Below are 19828 nucleotides of genomic sequence, written 5' to 3'. Positions count from 1 at the left end.
AAGCTCTATCTTTAATATTGTTTAACCAAAGGAAAAAGGCTTCTATGGGGGGTGTTTGGCTCGAGGTCATGGTGCAAAGGACCCTAGGTTGATTTTACTCCGAACCATCCCTTTAAACTTATTTGATTTCAAGGCAACATTTCTCATTTTAGATATCATCTAATATTTGTTTTATTTTATTTCAGCTATTTTGCAGAATTATTTTATATAATATACATTTATTTTAGATATAGTTTATATTCATTTTATATATATTTTATACTCCTCTCAAGCATGCATTATTTTACACTTGTCTTTTGTCTTCTTGGTAAGCAAGTACGCTAACTTTTTGAAAAATAAAAGAAGTTTGTCATGATAAATTTAGAATTTATACAATTTTTTTAAAAATCACTTTACAAATATAGTGTTCGTTTAAATAGTTATTTCACTTTAAATGGTCGAAAATCTGTCTCTTAAAACAATAAAACAATAAAAATCTTTACATAAAGTATATTTGAAAAGTACTAAAATAATGAAAGCTTTGAATAAAGCTTCCCAGACAGTTTTAAAGATTTAGTGTCTCATCAGTCTGTATGGATTTGACAGTAAAACATTAGGTCAGCTATGTAACTCATTAGGGTCATGTGAATGCTCTCATATTTTGGCTTTCGATGTCGTCTTGGGTCTGTGAGTCAGAGTCATCCTCAGACCTCTTCAGAAAAATACACATGCACACAAACCACAAGTGACATGTGCGCTCATGTGAACCCTTCATTTGTGGCAAAGAGATTCTCCGAAATGTCAGAAGGACATGATGTTTTTGCATTTGCAGGCTGTTTGCATGCGCTCTTCAATAGTTTGGGTTACATGCTGGGTGTCTTGTTTTACATTCGCTCCATAGAGCTGGCACTGACAGTCAGACGGCATGCCACAGACGAGGTCAGAAATGCTAGCCGTCCGTTGTGACGCAACCCTCCCCAGGCTTTGCATTTTAAAAGGAGAAACTACTTTCTTTTGGATTGGATCCTTCCTACTATATTTCTCTCACAACATCAATCCTTTCTTCTAGCTGTGTTTTAAAGGAATAGTTCTCTCTCAAAGCTATATAGCATATGACTTCGGAAGACTTGTAATATGGTTGCACCACTGTTATGATGCTTTAATGGTGCTTTTCTGTCATTTTGAAGCTTCACAGTCCCAGTCCTCGTTGTTTTTCATTATATTGAAAAGATTGGCCTTCAAAAATTTCTCTTGCATTCCACAGATAAAAAAGAAAGCCAGGTTTTGGTAGTAAAGAGATATTTTTAATGGAAATACTGCCTTGATTCTGCTACCCTTTTTTAAATATTTAATCTGTAGCTTAGTGTTTTTTTATATTGTTGATAGCCAAAGAGATGAAAAAGTCATTTACTTAGCAGTGAGAACTTAATCTAGTAACAATCGGGGCTGTAAGTACATGCATGGTGTGTAGTGCAGGGGTTTGTCTCATCAACTTTACTGAGCACAGCGGTTAAGGATTATAATAATTGATTTCAAACAACCTTGTAAAATGAGCTTATAGTTTTTGTGGACTGGCTCTATTTGCTGAGTAAAGGCCATGTTAGTACTTCTTCGGCAAGCATGAATATTTTTATTAGTCACTTATTTCATACTGCATTGAATAAGTCTTCACTTTTTAACAGTAGTTTGAAAATGTTATCGCATTAAAAACAATTGCATTTTTGTCACTGCATGAGGTCGTTGCAAAGCTATATGTCTTTTAAATGTTGCTATTTAAATATTTATTTTCTATTTTTGATTTTATATTGTTTTGCTGGGTGCAAATTGTGTGATCAAGAAAAATAAGAATTTAATATTATTAAAAAATATATATTGTAATCATAATAGTTTTTTAGAATTGAAAGAATGTTGATTTTGCCATGAATATAGCCATTGCTGCTGATGGTGTCAAATCATAAATTAATTAATTAATATAAAGGGGGAAAAGTGCATGATGGTGGAAAAATATGTATTAATTTTTGTGGACTTGATTATAATTAGCTCGATATTTGGTGAGTAAAGACCATCTTAGTACTACTTTGGCAAGAATTAGGCCTAATATTTTTATTAGCAATTTATTTCATACTGCTTTGACAAAGTAGGGTTGTAAAGTTGTTAATTTGTAGGATTGTTTTTGTTTTATAATTATTTTATGTATTATATATTTATTTTATATGTTTTATATTATTGTATTTCTGTGTGCAAAGTTTATGATGATGAAAAAATGCGTATTTATTTGATGATGATGATAATAATATAAAGGCACCTAGAGGGTCTGTTGGGTTAGAGGAGCTATTGTGATATAATATAGAATAATAGGTAATTAGCCCAGTTGGAACCTATCCATAACATTTGATTTTCACAAGTATACATTTTTAACCTGTATTTATTCCAAACAAAAATAAGAACAAAATGTCAGAAAGGGTGATGATTTAAAGGGGTGGTTGAATATGATTTCACTTTTCTAACTTGAGTTAGTGTGTAATGTTGCTGTTTGAGCATAAACAACATCTGCAAAGTTACGACGCTCAAAGTTCAAAGCAAAGGGAGATATTTTCTTTTAAAGAAATCATTTTTTTAAGGACTACAACAAACGGCTGGTAGGGACTACAGAACATTCCTCCCGGGTTAGTGACATCATCACTAACCCTAAAATTTACATAAACCCCGCCCCCGGGAACTTGATTTATAGATTATCAAGACAAAATATGCTGACTAGAAGATCACTACACATAAGCTACCTAAATTCATCAACTAACCATTCAGAAATGTTGTCTACATGTTGTCACTTCTTCTTGAGTCTCTCCATCTTTCTGACTCCGGTTTGAACATAAAAGGCTAAAAGTTTTTGAAATTTTCAGTGCATGTCTGTGTGAAGTAAAAGGACACGAGCTATTGATGCTCCGCCCCCTGTGCCGGGAGCAGCTGCTCATTTGCTTTTAAAGGGACAGACACAAAAACTGTGCGTTTTTTCTCACCCTCAAAAAGTGACAACTTAAACATGCTATATAAAAATATCTGTGGGGTATTTTGAGCTAAAACTTCACATACACACTCTGGGGACATCAGAGACTTATTTTACATCTTGTGAAAAGCGCATTATACCACCTCTTTAAAGAAAATGAATGGCTAAGTTAATTTTAGCATGTTCAGTCCCTAACTTTAGTTGGCTTGTTGCTTAGCATTTCTGTATGTAATTAAATTATTATCAGTGTGATTTCCAAATACCTACTGCTTTTCAGAAGACAAGGCTAAAATGAATATCACAGTAGGTACTATATAAGCAAACTTTAAAGTATTCTTCCTTTTGTTCACATCATATGAAGAAAATATCCCTTTTTTTCAACCTACTCCCACTGATCTGTCAGGTTCTGCAGTTAGTTCAGTCTCTGTTTGACTCTCTCCTCTTTTCTTAGCGTGATACAAAACAACAGTGTCATTGAAACTGCATTGATTATCGTCTGAATCTAAAGTCATTTTGAGCGCAACGACAGAGGACACCTATTTAGAGTATTTACTCTGCATATCAGTGTGGTCATGTTGAGACTACCTGAAGCACATGGTGAACTGAACTTCTAAACACAATAATGGAGGCTTTTTGGACCACAAATACTGTTATTCATCTTGCAGCTTGATTCCCAGCCAGTAAAACGTTGTGGCCTGTTTTTTGTTGGCTCTATTTGAATGTAGGCTACTATGGTACTATCTGGAACGAGGCTAAGCTCTATTTTACTGTAAAAGTGACTCTCAAGGCGAATGCCTAGACTTCTATTTGACTAATTCGAGCCACAGTCCTATGTTGAGATCGCTGATGCTGTTTGGAAATAATTGAAAAAAAGATAATGGTCACAAAGTAAGCTAGAAATAAAAAGTGTAAAGATTACCATCAGATTGGCAGCCTAAAATGGAATGTTTACACGACAGCCCCTTAAAAGGCGTTTATAGTTTGTGAAAGCAGTGTATTCTGCTGTGAAGTTGGTTTCAAACTGTCAGTGGCAAAGATGAATGATTCTCACCAGACCAGCTCTATGCAGTGGCTGTAATTAAATAACCTCTGCTGTTAATTAGCATTCCTTAATTACCTCCATTGGCCTTTCATCATTCTTTGAGCATTGCCAGGGCTCTTTCCCTCTGTTCTATCTGCATACTCAGCAGTCATATTTCAACAACCTGTCATATTTTCTTAGCTTTTGAATTTGATGTAGTGGAAGGTAGATATTTGCTGTCTGTGCAGCTCGATGGAGAGTTTCTGCAAGAAGAATTAGCTTTCCTCAAGACCTTGATGGGATCTCCAAGTTGATGAATGGAAGTTACAGAAGTAATGGAATCATAATTTTTCGTGGCAATAGTTTCCAAACTGCAACTGGCTGTCTTCCATTGTAAAGTATGGTGTTATCGTACCATAATACCATAGTATTAAATTATGCCGTTGTATATAGTACTCCCAGGTATGATATTGTCACATGTCCAAAAAATATGGATTTACCATGGTACATAGTAAAAACACATGATGTTACCTTATAGTATCATGTTTTAAAAAAAACATGGTATTTTTTTCATTTTGTTCCTCATACTAGTTATTTATTTATTTATTTATTTATTTTATTTTATTTATTCATTCATTCATTGTACAACACTTTGGTCAACTTTGGTTGTTTTTAAATGTGCTTTATAAATAAATGATTGATTGATTGATTGATTTGTGTGTGTGTGATATGTTTAATTATATTAGAATGTATTGTTTTATGGCATTGTTAATATATATGCATTAATATTAATAATATTTATTATTATTATTGAATATGTCAATTATTATGAATACTATTTCGGTTGTTATTATAATTTATACTATTATTATTATTATTACGGTTGTTATTGAATAATAATAAAATAATAATACTTTAAATAGTTATATAAAAACAAATATTTAAATATGTATGAATAATAATAATAATAATACTTTGTAAATATTTAAATTATTATTTAACAGCTAGAGCAATAATACTAATTCTAATAATAAAATAATTAAAATATTAAAACATAAAATGTTGAAAATTAAAGGAGCTGTATGTAAGAAATGTATTTCAATTAATCATAAAATGGCCCTGATATGTCACTAGACATTAAGAAATCATGTTCATTTCAAATACTTATATCACTGACAACAGTAGTACGGCCAGGATATTGTCATTTAAAAAGTGAAGTTGCAGCCCTCAACTGATGTTGATGTTGTCATCTTGTGTTTTGGCCTGATGCTCCACCCTCTGCCTATCTACCAATCACGAAGTCAGTAGTGTTTCGGCATCCGGGTTGCCAGCTCTGCTCTAGTTACCACAGCTGCAGCTCCTTGTAGCAGCCTACGTTCCTGCTGGATCCTGCAACATATCTGGCAACCTCGAGTCAGGGGGGAGGGGGAGGGGATACAGTGATTGCAGTACCAGTTTTGGCCACAATCTTACATACAGCTCCTTTAATAAGATTGTTAAATAAATGATTGTTATTGTAGTTTATGAATTATTTGCAATTTGTACATTATTTGATTTTACAAACTCAGCATGAGTAAACAGGGTGTTGACCACCCTTACCCAGAAGCCTCTGGGCTTACACTGCTAACACTGTTCTTTTTGTCTGAACTTCTAGAGAAACCTTTAAAAGATGCAGACGACACAGCCGACATGTCCCTCTCAGACTCTCTTTTTGCACGCTGGGGTCACGACCTCGGCCCAGAGAGCCGCAAGGTGGCCCTGAAGAAGTTCCAGTACTACGGTTACAACGGCTACCTCAGCGACAGGCTTTCTCTAGACAGAGCCATCCCAGACCTCAGGCCAGACGGGTGAATGAATCACTCTTATTAGCATACTGTAAATGCATTCACCCTTTGTTCTTTTGCAAACATTGATTTTCCTGTATCATTTTGGTCATGGTGAACAAAACAAATAAACACTTAGAAGAAGTGAAGATATGCAGATTTCCTCATAAATCATCAGACCTTTTTTTAAAAAAATTAAATAAATAGTTTCCTGGTCACAGTCTGGTCAATAAAACCTAATCGAAAGTTAAACAATAAAATAGTTTAGAATTTTATTTTATATATTTTATATCAGGCAGTTGTCATAGACAGTTGACTGATAAACCAAGAATAAATGCATATGCATACAGAAAATGATATGAAACAGTATGTATATAAATTGTAACATACGTTTTTATGAAGAAAAATAAGATATTTAATCATGGAAAGACTTCTCTTCCAGGTGTGTGATCCTCTATTTATGTTTGTTTTTATCCTCCTGCAGGTGCAGAAACATCTCATACCCCTCCAGTCTACCCCAAGTCAGCATCATCTTCATCTTTATGAATGAGGCGCTGTCGGTCATCCTGCGTTCCGTTCATTCGGTGATCCATCGTACGCCCTCTCACTTGCTCAAGGAGATAATCCTCGTGGATGACAACAGCAACAACGGTGAGGGTCTGTTGCTGCCCCAGCATTGCTTTTTTGATTTGCCAGAGGCAGACAGGGGCTCCTTCAGTGGGGATTGATTCTTGTATGACAGATTACGATGAATAATGCATATGAATGTGGATTCATGTGGAAAGGATATCTGAGGTCTGTAACATGATAAGACTAGGGGATTATGGGCAGCAGCTTTGGCGTCTGAAGCAAGACTTTTTTGGTTCTGGTCTTGTAGCAACCAGTTTAATCAAGTAAAATCTTTATTTAAGGCAGTGTGCCAACTTGCACATTATGGCCTGGTTTCACAGACAGGGCTTAGAATAAGCAATGCCTTAGTTTGATTAGGACATTTAAGTAGCTTTTATTAACCTGCAAGGACATTATAAAAGCACATACAGTATAAATGGGTTTGTATACATAAAAATGCATAAAAATAATGTTTTATTATTATATATAATAAAGGTTTTTCCTCACTATTTTTACATTTTACTTGCACATTTTCTGTAAAGCTGCTTTAGCAAATACATTTGTTACACAAATCATTTTCTGTTCACATTAATAGTGGTGGAAAAATATATGCCGTCAACTTAATAAAATAAATAATAATGAATAAAAGCGTCTGCCAAATGCATACATGTAAATGTGAATGTAAATGTGAATGGCAATTGTCAATAATAATTAATATTTCAGAGATCATTTTTTATTATTACATAATCATCATATAAAATATATACGAGACAGTGACCTAAAAGTAAAAATATTTTTTGAAAGTTTTAAAGATATTAATAATAATTATTGTTAATAATATTCTATAATATTTTAATTAATTATAATTATTTTACAGGCAATATTTTAATATTATATAATATTATTAAATATAAGATACACTGTCAATGTAATACAAGTTAAAATATGATATATATATATATATATATATATATATATACATTATACAGATTGTTTTTTATATTACAGATATATATTTTTATATTAGTAAAAGTGATAACAATTAAGTATTTAAAACATTTCAAAAAATAAAACAGATATCTACATGTAGTATTGAACTGATCATATTTCACACACAGTATAAAAGGGTCTGTATACATATATATATATATATATATATATATGCTTTTATATTTTAGCAAGGGGATCAATGATTTGTTTTTCCTTCACATTAAAATGTTTGAAAACCCCTGGTGTAGACTACTTGCTTAAGAATGATTATTTTCTGAAGATAACTGCTGTGTTGTGGGCTAAAGTACACCACTGAGGTGGGTTTATCTCAGGCACATCAGAAAGTAAAGCTTTTTATTTGCTCTCAGTCACCTCTAGAGTATTTGTTTTTTTCCAGAATAATGACTTCACAGTGGTTATGCTACAGTGACCTTTTACTCTGCGTGTGTGGGGTATAGCGAGGGGGCAGGGGGGGTTAACGTGAGGTACAGAGGTTTGGACATTTCATTCTCTCACAGATTGGCAGTGGCCCCACGTCACACCATCTGGTTGCCATGGTGAGGCAGGATGATGGCTTTCTCTCTAATAAAAACAAACAGCACGGGAGACAGATGGGAGGGGAGTAATCACCAGCAGACAGCGGTGAAGACTCCAAATATCACAGACCTATGGCAAATATTAGTGTCTGATGTTTGCAGCGCTTCAGTACATGTTCATAATTCCCTGAGAGGTCGAGGGGGGAGTCTATATAAACGAATTTTGATTAGAATGTAATAAAGTCAGGTGCAGGTGTCACTAGGGTCTTCCCGCTTCATTTCTCGCGAGTACTGAAACCTTCTCAGAGGCCACAAGGGTGATTTAGTAAACCGCAGGTATGAGTGTTTATATTGCAGGTTTTTCAACTAATCCCTCTTTCCCTTCCATTGACTCAAAGCTGAACTGTCGGAAAACCTGCAGAGGTTTGTGGATGAGACCAACCAGCAGCGTCCCGACTTCATCAAAGTGGTTCGGCATGAGAAACAGGAGGGCTTGATTCGCTCTCGGGTCAGTGGCTGGAGAGCTGCGACCGCCCCCATCGTGGCCCTGTTTGATGCTCACGTGGAGTTCAACATCGGATGGTCAGTGAAACTTGATTTTTAAGTTATTTTCTGCCAGAACTGAGACAATTTTTTTTAACTTTATCATATTCAAAATATGATTGAGAGTTCATATAATATAAAAGTTATAAACAATTTACATGTTAAATATTATATATATATATACACACCAACAACCTGGAGATAAAATGATATAAAAAAAAAAAATATATATATATATATATATATATATATATATATATATATATATATATATATATATATATATATATACTTTTTTTTAATTATTTTATCTCCAGGTTGTTGGTTAAAATTTTACACCAACTGTCACTGACTTACAATTTTATCTTGGTTAACGGATCAGGTGTAATTTTATCACCACTTATGAAATAAAAGTAGTATGACTGAATTGAAAGATTTGATTTTTAAAGTATTTAAATTTAAATTTCCTTATATAGTTTTATCTGCTGATCAAAATGGTTCAGTAAAACTGATTTAGACCAAAACATGACCAAACATTGTTACTTAGCATATTATGATCACATTTTTCTTGATGTAAATATTTTAATGATACTGTTGGTACATATTCATTTTTATTATACTAAATGATGGCAGAGTTTTAGTAGGATGTGGGCTATGAACAAAAATGCTAAACAAAATTCCAATCAGTGAAAATTTTTCATAAAACCATTCTTATGGAAATTGCCACATTGAATCGATCAAGGCAATATATGTAACAATGGCTTTAGGAACAATTTACACTGAACAATTTGCATGCGTTTCATGAAAGAGGTCCAAAGGTTCTGAATAAATCTAATTTTCCCGTCCAGTTTTCTGTCACAGCCTGTTTGTACCCAGTCTGATATGACTAAACAGCATGAAAGTACAAAATATTCATAAAGTTTTGCAACAAAACTATTTGCACAGTTTTCTCTGAGAATGCCATTCTCTGTTTGGCATTCAAACAAATAGAAAATCAATCTATTCTCCTACAAAAAAAACTATTACTGCAAGGAAATTCATAGACATGCAGTTTAATTTAAAATCTAGTCGTGCAGGCATTTTCATGCTGAGAATTCAGATTTGGTGTGAAAAGGCCTTCTGCATAATGTTGTTTTGGATCATTGTTTGTATAGAGCGTCGTAACTTGTGACCCTCATTGCTCTTCTGACCCCCCAATACGAGTGAATTCAAATAATTGCTTGCTTAACAAATCACGTTAAGTCAGTGTAACTGTTCAAATGTAGATGGAGACCAACAGAATGTGGATGGAAATGCTGTTCTTCCTGTGCGGTGTGAGTTCCCTGTGGGTGTGAGGCCAGGAATATTAGCAGAAGTGCCTGTCTACTGCAATTACTGTTCTAGGCACAGCTGTCAACTCACATACCTGTTAATTATTCTCAGTGAAACATGTCGAAAAAAACCCTCTTAAAGGGCTTAGATAGCGTCCAAAATGCATCTTATGGATGTCAGCTTATTCCTGCTCGAAATTCATGCTGCGTTCCATCAGTCCATGGATCCATCTGGAAGTTTCTCTGGGGTTCAATGTGGTTTTTATAGAGTGGATAGTACAGCTTTTACCTTGCCTGAGGCTATTTTCCGAGTCCAAATGTAGCACTAATGCCTGTCTTCACAACTTTTGAGATGGTCTTTTAAAGTACCATTATCTCCGACAATGACATTTTAAGTTTTAGATCGATGGGTTCTGGAAACTACAATCAGCTTTAATAATCAAGTGTGAAATCACCTTTCAGTTTCAGTGGCATTAAAGGGGCTTCATTAAACGTTGTATTCTACGATTTCGGAGCTCCAAGAGACAAAATTAGATAGATCCATCAAAAACTTACTGCCCTTGAACTTAAAGCATGTTCTATTTCTATTGATCTAAGGGCTGAACCAATCCTTCACAGAATCAAAGAGGACAGAACCCGGGTCATCTCGCCATCATTCGACAACATCAAATACGACACGTTTGAGATCGAAGAATATCCCCTCTCGGCTCAAGGATTCGACTGGGAGCTTTGGTGTCGCTATCTAAACCCTCCCAAATCCTGGTGGATACAGAAGAATCAAACTGCACCAATCAGGTATTCAAGCAAGATACAATCAGTGTCAGCTCAATGGTTCTACAAAGACAGGTTCTGATCTATATATAACTAGTTTTTGTTTTAAGACAGGCCTTTAAACTAAAAAAATCATTTAGGACCTTTTTTTGACAAATTACAGAATTACTGTTTAGGTTACCATACAGTGTATGCTAATCAGTAACCAGTACATTTTGTAAAATATAATCTGAATGCTTTTTTAGATTACTAGATTATCAGATTTGAATATATATCAAATGGTTCCTGGTTCATTTCCATTAAAACATAACCACAAACTGGCTCATAGTTCAGTGAAGGAGTCACTCAGTAATGGCTCTGATTCACTTGCTGAGTCAATCTGATTCAAACTCATAAGTAAGTTTAAAATGGATTAATTAACTTTTTTTTGTTTTGACTGAATTCTTAAAAATCATTTGACAGCGAATCGGACATTCCGACTTGAGTTTCCACACACAGACATTTATACAATATATATATACATTTATACATAATGTAAACAACTTTTATGTTAGATGCGATTAATCACGATTAATCGATTTGACAGCACTCATTTTTTTTAAATCACTCTCCTTGCCCTCTTAACAACCTGTTTTCTGTTAAATGGTGACTTTTAATGGCCAATTCCAAATGACTATATAACCTTAATGTAGTAAAATATGTTTTCATAACTCATTTGAGTTCACTGTTGCCGTGTGCATCTCCTCTCTCTGCAGGAGTCCCGCCCTGATCGGTTGCTTTGTAGTCGATAGGGAGTATTTTGAGGAGATTGGTCTGCTGGATGAAGGGATGGAAGTTTATGGAGGGGAAAACGTGGAGCTGGGGATCAGGGTAAGAGCTATTCAGACTGCCGGGATGTCTGGAGTTTGAGTAGACAAGTAGACGCATGCCAATGAATAATGCTGTTTCATTTGATGAAAAGATGCTTGATACGGGTTGTTCTTTGAGGGCAGATGAATATGTGGGGGTTTGCAGCCTCTGGTGTGTGTCTGTGTGCGAGAAATGTTTTTTCCAACATTGTGCAGCCCTAGTGTGTATCATCACACACAATTAAAGTGGAGCTCTCTGCAGCTTGCTAATGATAACCTGCCATACAGGCGTTTTGCTCCAAACTGGCGGGGTCCTAACCTCTCAGTATTACACATGTACAGAGTCCCATTGAGACCTCTGCCGACTCCCATCAAACCCAGCGGCACTGTAATTTGCCTCCGCAGCCAGAATCCAAGCCCAGGGTGTGAATGGAGCTCGCCAGCGGACACTCAGCCACTTGCTCTTACTGTGATTTGGCCTAGCAAAGTTGCAATCAGTCCACGCGGGGTGCACCTTCACAATACAGAGCGGATCAAACCACCCCATTACACGCACAGACATCTAGTATGAATGTTTTTTTTTTCCCTGGTTTCATCACTAAGGGCCTCAATGAGCAGAGAGGAAATGGAAATGTCTCAGGAAGACGCAGGCACCATTTGTGCGGCGGGATTCGGATAATGGCTCTCAACATCTGGTCATACAGCTGTGTATCTACAACCTAATTCCTCACTCTCATCTTTTAAGCTCCTTTGTGCCTCCGAATCTCCAAATGCAACATCGCACAAATGTTGCAATCCTGCAGACTTTCCCAAAAGGACTGATACTGAGATGAATTTTCATTGTCATTCAGTTGCGTTTTTATTCTGTTTAGATCAACAAATGCTATATGGACTGCAAAAAATTCATTTAAATCAATATTTTTGTCATGTTTTATAGCGAAAATACCTAAAAACTGAATGTATTATTATTACTTTATTTACTTTGTTAGCTCACATTACTAGTTGTAGTGAACAATTCATCCATGCTAGTCAATTCACAAAAAAATCTTTCCCTGGTAAATCTGGTAATCTTTCATTAAAATCTGAAAATCTATTATTTAGAAAATTATTTAGTTTAAATTCTTAAAACAATAAATTAAAATTTTCAATTACAAAAATTACAAAATTTGTGTTTTTTTAATGTGGGACTTGCATTTTTAGTCTATTTAGATCAACAGATGCTTTATACACTGCAAATTCATTTCTAATCTGTATTTTTATCTTGTTTTACAGTGAAAATACCTAAAAACATGATCAAATTAATTGAGAAGCCTCTTGCCTAAATACATAAAATACAAGATAAAATTAATTGAGAAGCATCTTGAATTTGATTTTTAAAACTTTAAATATATTTACATTTATTAATTTAGAAAATGCTTTTATCCAAAGCGACTTACAAATTAGGAAATGTATGGTTAACTTGAGTTATGTCTATTTTTCTTATAACATTGGTACATTTTTTTGTTTTAAGAATACAACTCTAAAGTTTTTATTTTATGCTTAAATGAAGAAGAAATAATCTTATGATTAAGAACACAATGATTCTGAAGATGAAGATGTTACCTTTTTTTTCACCCTGTCAGTCAAACTCACGCTGGAGGAAAATGTCCTGTTTTGCTGACCCTCATTGACATTGTGTTGACGGGAGTTATTTTGCGCTTTGGAAGAGGGTGCACACTCAATAAAAGGTCAACTCATCTGTGCTCTTCTATTCTTAGCCCTCGCTAAAGGGCTCTGTTTATCAGTGATGGAGAATGAATACTGTCTTTGATCATGTTAGACGTCAGCATAGTTTTATTTGCAATCTGTTGCCACAGCATGTCAGTTTTGTTCCAGGTAATGAGTAATGACTTTGTCAATAATGTCCCTTGGGTGACATGTTTATTGGTGGTTAATTCAGTCAAGGTAGAGGAGCGTTGAACACATACAGTACAAGGTAATTTCATTATTCATGCATCATGAAAATATGCAACAAAAAAATATTTTCTTAATATATTTTTTTTTTTCAGTTACAAAATATCTAAATGTCCTTAAAAAATATATATAAATGATTATTATTATTATTATTATATTAATAATATAATATTTTCTATATCATGACATTTTTTTCACCCAGTGATGATGATGATTATTATTACTATTATTTAAACATTATTGTTATTATTATTATATTTATTTTTCAGAAAATATATGAAATAAGCTATTTAACCCAGTGTTGATTTTACTATTTTTGATTATTATTATTATTATTTAAAAAAATGTCAGTTATATACAGTTTTTCACCCAGTGTTGATTTTTGTCAGTGTTGTTGTTATTATTTAAACATTATCATCATTTTTGTATTAACTAGTGCAAAATACCCGTGCAAAATCAGTTTTTGTGTGTTTTTAGTAATTGTTGGTTTGGTGTGTTTGAGTGCTCATTGTTACTATTACACAGCAAAAGTTCAGTGACATTTTTATTTGTGCATGGTAGAAAGCACACAGTGAACTCCGAGAAAACGCTATGCTTGAGCAAATACAGTTTGTGTATAGGCCACTACAAATGATGCCCGTGAAAGAGACTGTGAACGCATTGAATAGGATATGTTTAGTTGGTGAATAGCATAGGCTACTATTACACAGTAGCGATAACGTTAAGCGCACCAGAATGAAATATCATCTTCAGAATTAAACAGCATAGCTGACTTACAGATTCAGTTAACATCCACAAATGAATAAGCGTGTCGATTCAGGGAGCAGTGCAAAGTGCCCGTGCAAAATCAGTTTTTGTGTGTGTTTTTAGTAATTGTTGGTTTCTTGGTAAAGAAAACACATTTTTACTCCAATTAATCAAAATGGATTTATCACGTTTTGGAACCAAACTATAATATTCAGAAGTAAACAGTGTAGCTGACAGATTGTCAGAATGTTTATTTTTAAACCACAACCTTCTTGGGGCTTCTTTGACCGATACAACTCTCTAGTGTCAGAATGTTTATTTTTAAACCACAACCTTATAAAAATGATATATTTAACGATATCTTTAGCATTTCTCTTCCAAACAACGTCAAACTTGGCACTGCACTTACTCGTGCCCGTGGCGAGACACCTGTCGAGTTTGAAATCCATCGGACTAACGGTTCGAGAGATATGTGGTTAACAGACACACACACAGACAGACAGACACACACACAGACACACAGACAGACAGACGTTTCTGTAATTTATAGAGATAGAGAGATAATATAATATATTTTCATAGAATTTACCATGAAATAAGGTTTTCACCCAGTGTTGTTGTTGCTGATGATGATGATGATGATTTAAACAACAATATAATTATTATTATTAAAACAATTCCTGGAAAATATATAATGAAATAAGTTTTTTAACCCAGCGTTGATTTTATAAGTTTTTAATTGTATTATTATTATTATTATTATTATTATTATTATTATATTAATACAAAATTTTTTTCAGAGAATAGGTTATATCATGAAATAAGTTTTTTTCACCTAGTGTTAATTTTTATTGTTGTTGTTGTTATTTAAACAATAATATTATTATTATGAATGTTATCAGTTATGTACAGTTTTTAACCCAGTGTTGATTTTGATTATTTTTGAAAATAATAATTATTATATTTTTAGTCTAAAAAAAGAATAAAACAAGAATATTTAATATACATTTTAGCTTCTTTTTTTCTTCTTCGTTTTAGATCACTCTTGGTAACAAAAAATTGAGAAAGAGACCAAGTCTTAAATGTCTCCCAGACAATATAAAGCCGGTTTGATTCTCATTTCATGCTTTCAAAATTTGCCTCTGTCTACGGTCTGAATATCTCCGTCTGCAGCAGGTATTGTATGCAAATGTGAGAAATTATTTTTTAATGCTTTGGGAGAACAGACGGCTCAGTCATGGATCATTGGGATTGTTGTCAATGATTATGCATATAAATCATTCTCCTGGCAAATAGGAACAACACACATCTGTCCACTTCCTGTTGAATCCCACCCAATCAGTCTTGGCGTTAAAAGCCTGCCAAACAAGCAGATCAGACAGAGCAAATGTGATACCCCCCCCCTCCCCTTCCTTTTAAAACAAATAGTCATATTCAAAATACGGCACCAGGGTCTCTTGATAAGCCAACTTTTTGTTTGATGCAAATTAGATGCATTTAAATATACGCAACACGTGTTCAAATAGCTTGCTGCACTGAAACGACCCATATGTCCCAGCCAGATGTTGCACTTCATATTTCACAAAACCGGGCCTGAATGCAAGTGTTTGGGTGTGAATGTCTGAATGAAGTGCGGCATGCTGGCATGTGGCCTATATAATCCCGAGTGAAGATTTACTAGAGAGATGTACAAAGCACAGAGAGATGCTCCCGGTTTAGAAGCTCTGCATGAGTGCAGTGGGTGGAAAAAAACAGGGAATCAAACCAACGCACACAAATAAGCTGCCACTCTCCATTTTCAGCTGCATAACATGCGCTCATTGAGGGTAAATCATTGAACAAATGTTTATTACTGTATATGAAAGCACTCCAGGAAAACAGCAGCGGTTTGTGGTTTTTCTCCCATCTTTACTGACACAACAGGCGGTTACTGCACTGTTATATTGCTCAATGTCAGTAGCATGTCAGGGAAATGTGTTCAATTATAACAAATTAAATGGTCTGTTTGAGCTTTCAAAGTTTTTTTTCGATAGAAAGCCTCTATATTGTTTTTTAAATGAAGAGCAGTTTAGTGAGTTTAGTTTGAACAAAGAGCTCCGCTGTGTGGAAATGAGTAACCTTTAGATGATAATTGTAGGAGATGAGCATCCTTGATTTGAAGTGTATTGTTTAGCTTATTTTTTCTAAAAGCCCTTTTTAAATTTTTTAATTAAATACAAAAGTGCTTTTTGTTCCTTGTGGAGTTTGATTTATGTGGGGTTTTTTTTCAGTAATTTGGACTATTCTGCAAAATGGACTCACATAATGAATCATAAGAACTTGGCGTATTTGTTTTTGTAGACTGCCTAATGGATGTTAAAGGGCATTTTACAGAGCTAATTTTTCTTCGTCCTTCCATTCATGTGTGTGTAATCAGGTATGGCTGTGCGGAGGAAGTGTGGAGGTCATGCCCTGTTCCAGAATAGCTCATATCGAGCGCGCCCACAAGCCCTACACGGAGGACCTGGCAACTCACGTACGCAGGAACGCTCTGAGAGTGGCCGAGGTTTGGATGGACGAGTTCAAGAGCCACGTTTACATGGCCTGGAACGTTCCACAACAGGTACTAAACCTATGAATAGTTGACTGGATGGGCCACGTTTAAAGAATTTGAAAATCTGGGATTTAAAATAAACTGATAAAATAAATATCAAATAAACTAATAGTTTTTAGAAGTGTGGAATTAAAAGAAACCATATTATATAAAATGTACAAGAACACTCCACCGTTTTTTTATATTAAACTATGTTATTCCCTTAACTAAGATGAGTTGATACATACCAAGTATGGTGACACAAAATAAAACGTGGCGCTTTTCTAAGCGGGTAAAAAGGATAATGTATGGCGGAATAGCACTTGGGAGCACTTCAACTATCAGGAGTGATATCATCACTCCTGAAAAATCCTCTCCCCTCTCCCTCTCACTTCTGTCATTAGAACCAACGTGACTTTTTACTGCGCCGAGTCGAAGTGCTCCCAAGTGCTATTCCGCCATACATTATAGTTATCCTTTTTACCCGCTTAGAAAAGTGCCACGTTTTATTTTGTGTCACCATACTTGGTCGTGTGACTACTCGTGTAACTGTATTTAAATAGGGAAAACGTGGAGGTGTTTGGTTGCTTCTAGCTTCATCTCTGTCTTGGTTCCTAATGAATGAACTGGGCTAAGCTAAGTGCTATCAAAGTGTCGCCGCACGCCAGAGCGATTGAGTGCACGCACTGAGAAGAGAGAGATATGCATCAACTCGTCTTAGTTAAGGGAATAACATAGTTTAATATGAAAAAAACGGTGGAGTGTTCCTTTAAAGGGGGGGTGAAATGCTCATTTTCACTCAATCTCCTGTTAATCTTGAGTACCTATAGAGTAGTATAGCATCCTTCATATCTCCAAAAAGTCTTTAGTTTTATTATATTTATAAAAGAAAGATAGGCTGTACCGAGTCTTTCCGGAAAAACCCGAGCGTCTGGAGGCGGGCCGTGTGGGCGAAGCCAGAGCCGTCGATCTGGGCTTTGTTTATAAAACATTCATCGTCGAAATGCAGGGAACAAACAGTCTACACAACTACACAACAATCTGCATCCACTGTTCCTAACGCTGGGTTCTTTGGGAAGCTTTCCCTCACATCCAAAAACACACTTTGGAGACACTATGCAGCGCTGCCGATGATTTCCTGTTGAAGCGCGTTGATGTGCGCGGTCTCGCTCTCCTCTGGTCGACGTGTGCGCGGCCGCGCTTTTCCGGGATAAATGCTCATATAAGGAGTTCCACTCTGGTCTACGTCATTAGATCCACGGTCGAAAAAAAACAGCCGAAACTTGTACCAACCCGGAAGTAAGATTTTCGGCACAGAAATTCTCCGTTATTCGTCCAAAATATTTTTTTAAAACTTTGGCCATGTTTAGCATGAGAATCCATATCTTTAACACTGTAAACAACTCTGAATACATGAAACACCATTGTACCCCCCCTTTAAGAACTACAACGAATGACTCGTTTGGACTACAATGCGTTTTTTTCCAGATCTTATAAAGTCACAATGTTACTCATTTAAATAATCCCCATCTACGGAATATGCAAAAAAGGGGACAAAGCCCTGAATATCTTTTAAAACATATTTTAAACACTGTTCCTGATCATTATAATCCCAACGTGTATCTGTGCGCTGCACATTTTAAGGAGAACAACTTGTTTTCTGTAGCTTTTGTAATCGATTACTGTTTGTATTACCTTTGTTTTTCCGACAAATACCACAATTAAATGGTGGATAACATTGTATCTATAATGTATAAGAAAATTTAAAAAAACATTCCATTCTGATACGTCCTGTGAAATCCGTACTTGCAAAGTCTGTGCATGAAATCTGTTCTGCATGATCATCTTGTTTGATAACATTGTCAGGGTCTGAATTGGTTTGAAATTGACGCCATCCTTATTCATATTTACACTAGAGAAGATCTCGCAGTCATGGAGGGGCGGGACATTTCCCGAACACACGCGCTAAGTGCTGCCAATCACAATACACTGGCCCATTTAACCAATCACAGCACATTTCGGAAGGAGGGGCTTCATCGAAATCGATGTGTTCGAACCAGACTTGGGAGAGAGGAGCAGTAATAATGTAAAATATGTGAAAAATAATTTATTTTTTGAACAATCAAGCATGAAAACAAATTCTAGTACACCCCAAAAACAAAATCAAGACTTCGTAAAAGAGCATAATAGGATTCTAATACACTGATTTGCTGCTCAAGAAACATTTCTTATTATTATCAGTGTTGAAAACCATTGTGCTGGTTCATATTTTTGTGGAAACCAATATGCACTTTTCAATTAACAGCATTTAATAATTATATATATATATATATATATATATATATATATATATATATATATATATATATATATATATATATATATATATATATATATATATATATATATATATATTCATTTATTAAAAGTAAAAAATAGCATAGTAGTGAATGCTACTTGTGAATAGTAGTATATAAAATAGGAAAATGCAAGAACAATTTCCACTTGAAGTTTCAGATTTTTTTAAACTACTGTATATTATTAATATGATAAATTGCTTTACAACCATATGCAGCATGCAGTTAAATGTAATTATCCATTGCACATTGTTTTTATCATATTTCATTAGTCACTGTTTTATTCAAAGAAAAGGCCTCTTCTAAGAAAAGACTACTTTGATTTTTACTATGGTTAAAGGGGATTATTTAGGCACTCTGCGCCTGTGCTCCTAACAACACACATTAACCATGGCAGATTTTCTGAGACACACAGCCTTGAGTGGCTTACAGTTCTATATCAGCACATGAATGTGATGAATGTTAAAGGACACATGCTGGTTTGTCATTTTGAGTTAAGATGTAATGGGTTGAGATGTAATGACCGTGAATAATTTAAACTAGAGTAGGCGTTAAGTCCTTTTAATGAGCTCTCACTTCTGAGCTGTACATGACGCATTGATATGCAGCTGCATATAGAATTACTTCACTTAAAGTTAGCATAGTTAGCATAAGTGCCTGAACCTGAAGGGCTGAGAAGATAGATATCCATGAGAGTTCATGTTCTAGCAGCAATTCGATTCTGAACTCTATAAATGAATTCTTGTATGTTCACGATTGCATGTG

General features: G+C 34.9%; 1 protein-coding gene across 1 annotated transcript in view; it reads left to right on the top strand.

Moving 5' to 3' along the window:
* Positions 1-19828, top strand: part of galnt18a (UDP-N-acetyl-alpha-D-galactosamine:polypeptide N-acetylgalactosaminyltransferase 18a) — a 53965-nt gene that overhangs the window by 21253 nt on the left and 12884 nt on the right. The window contains exons 2-7 of the mRNA XM_079859484.1: positions 5659-5851; positions 6312-6478; positions 8361-8544; positions 10413-10610; positions 11342-11456; positions 16551-16736. Coding sequence (XP_079715610.1) covers positions 5659-5851; positions 6312-6478; positions 8361-8544; positions 10413-10610; positions 11342-11456; positions 16551-16736 — 1043 coding nt within the window. The remainder of the gene's footprint in view (positions 1-5658; positions 5852-6311; positions 6479-8360; positions 8545-10412; positions 10611-11341; positions 11457-16550; positions 16737-19828) is intronic.

The sequence above is a fragment of the Squalius cephalus genome, assembly GCF_949319135.1.
Source record: "Squalius cephalus genome assembly, chromosome: 23".
NCBI classification, from domain to species: Eukaryota; Metazoa; Chordata; class Actinopteri; order Cypriniformes; family Leuciscidae; genus Squalius; species Squalius cephalus.
The sequence above is the reverse complement of the archived record's forward strand: the minus strand, read 5'-3'. Positions and strand labels throughout refer to the sequence as shown.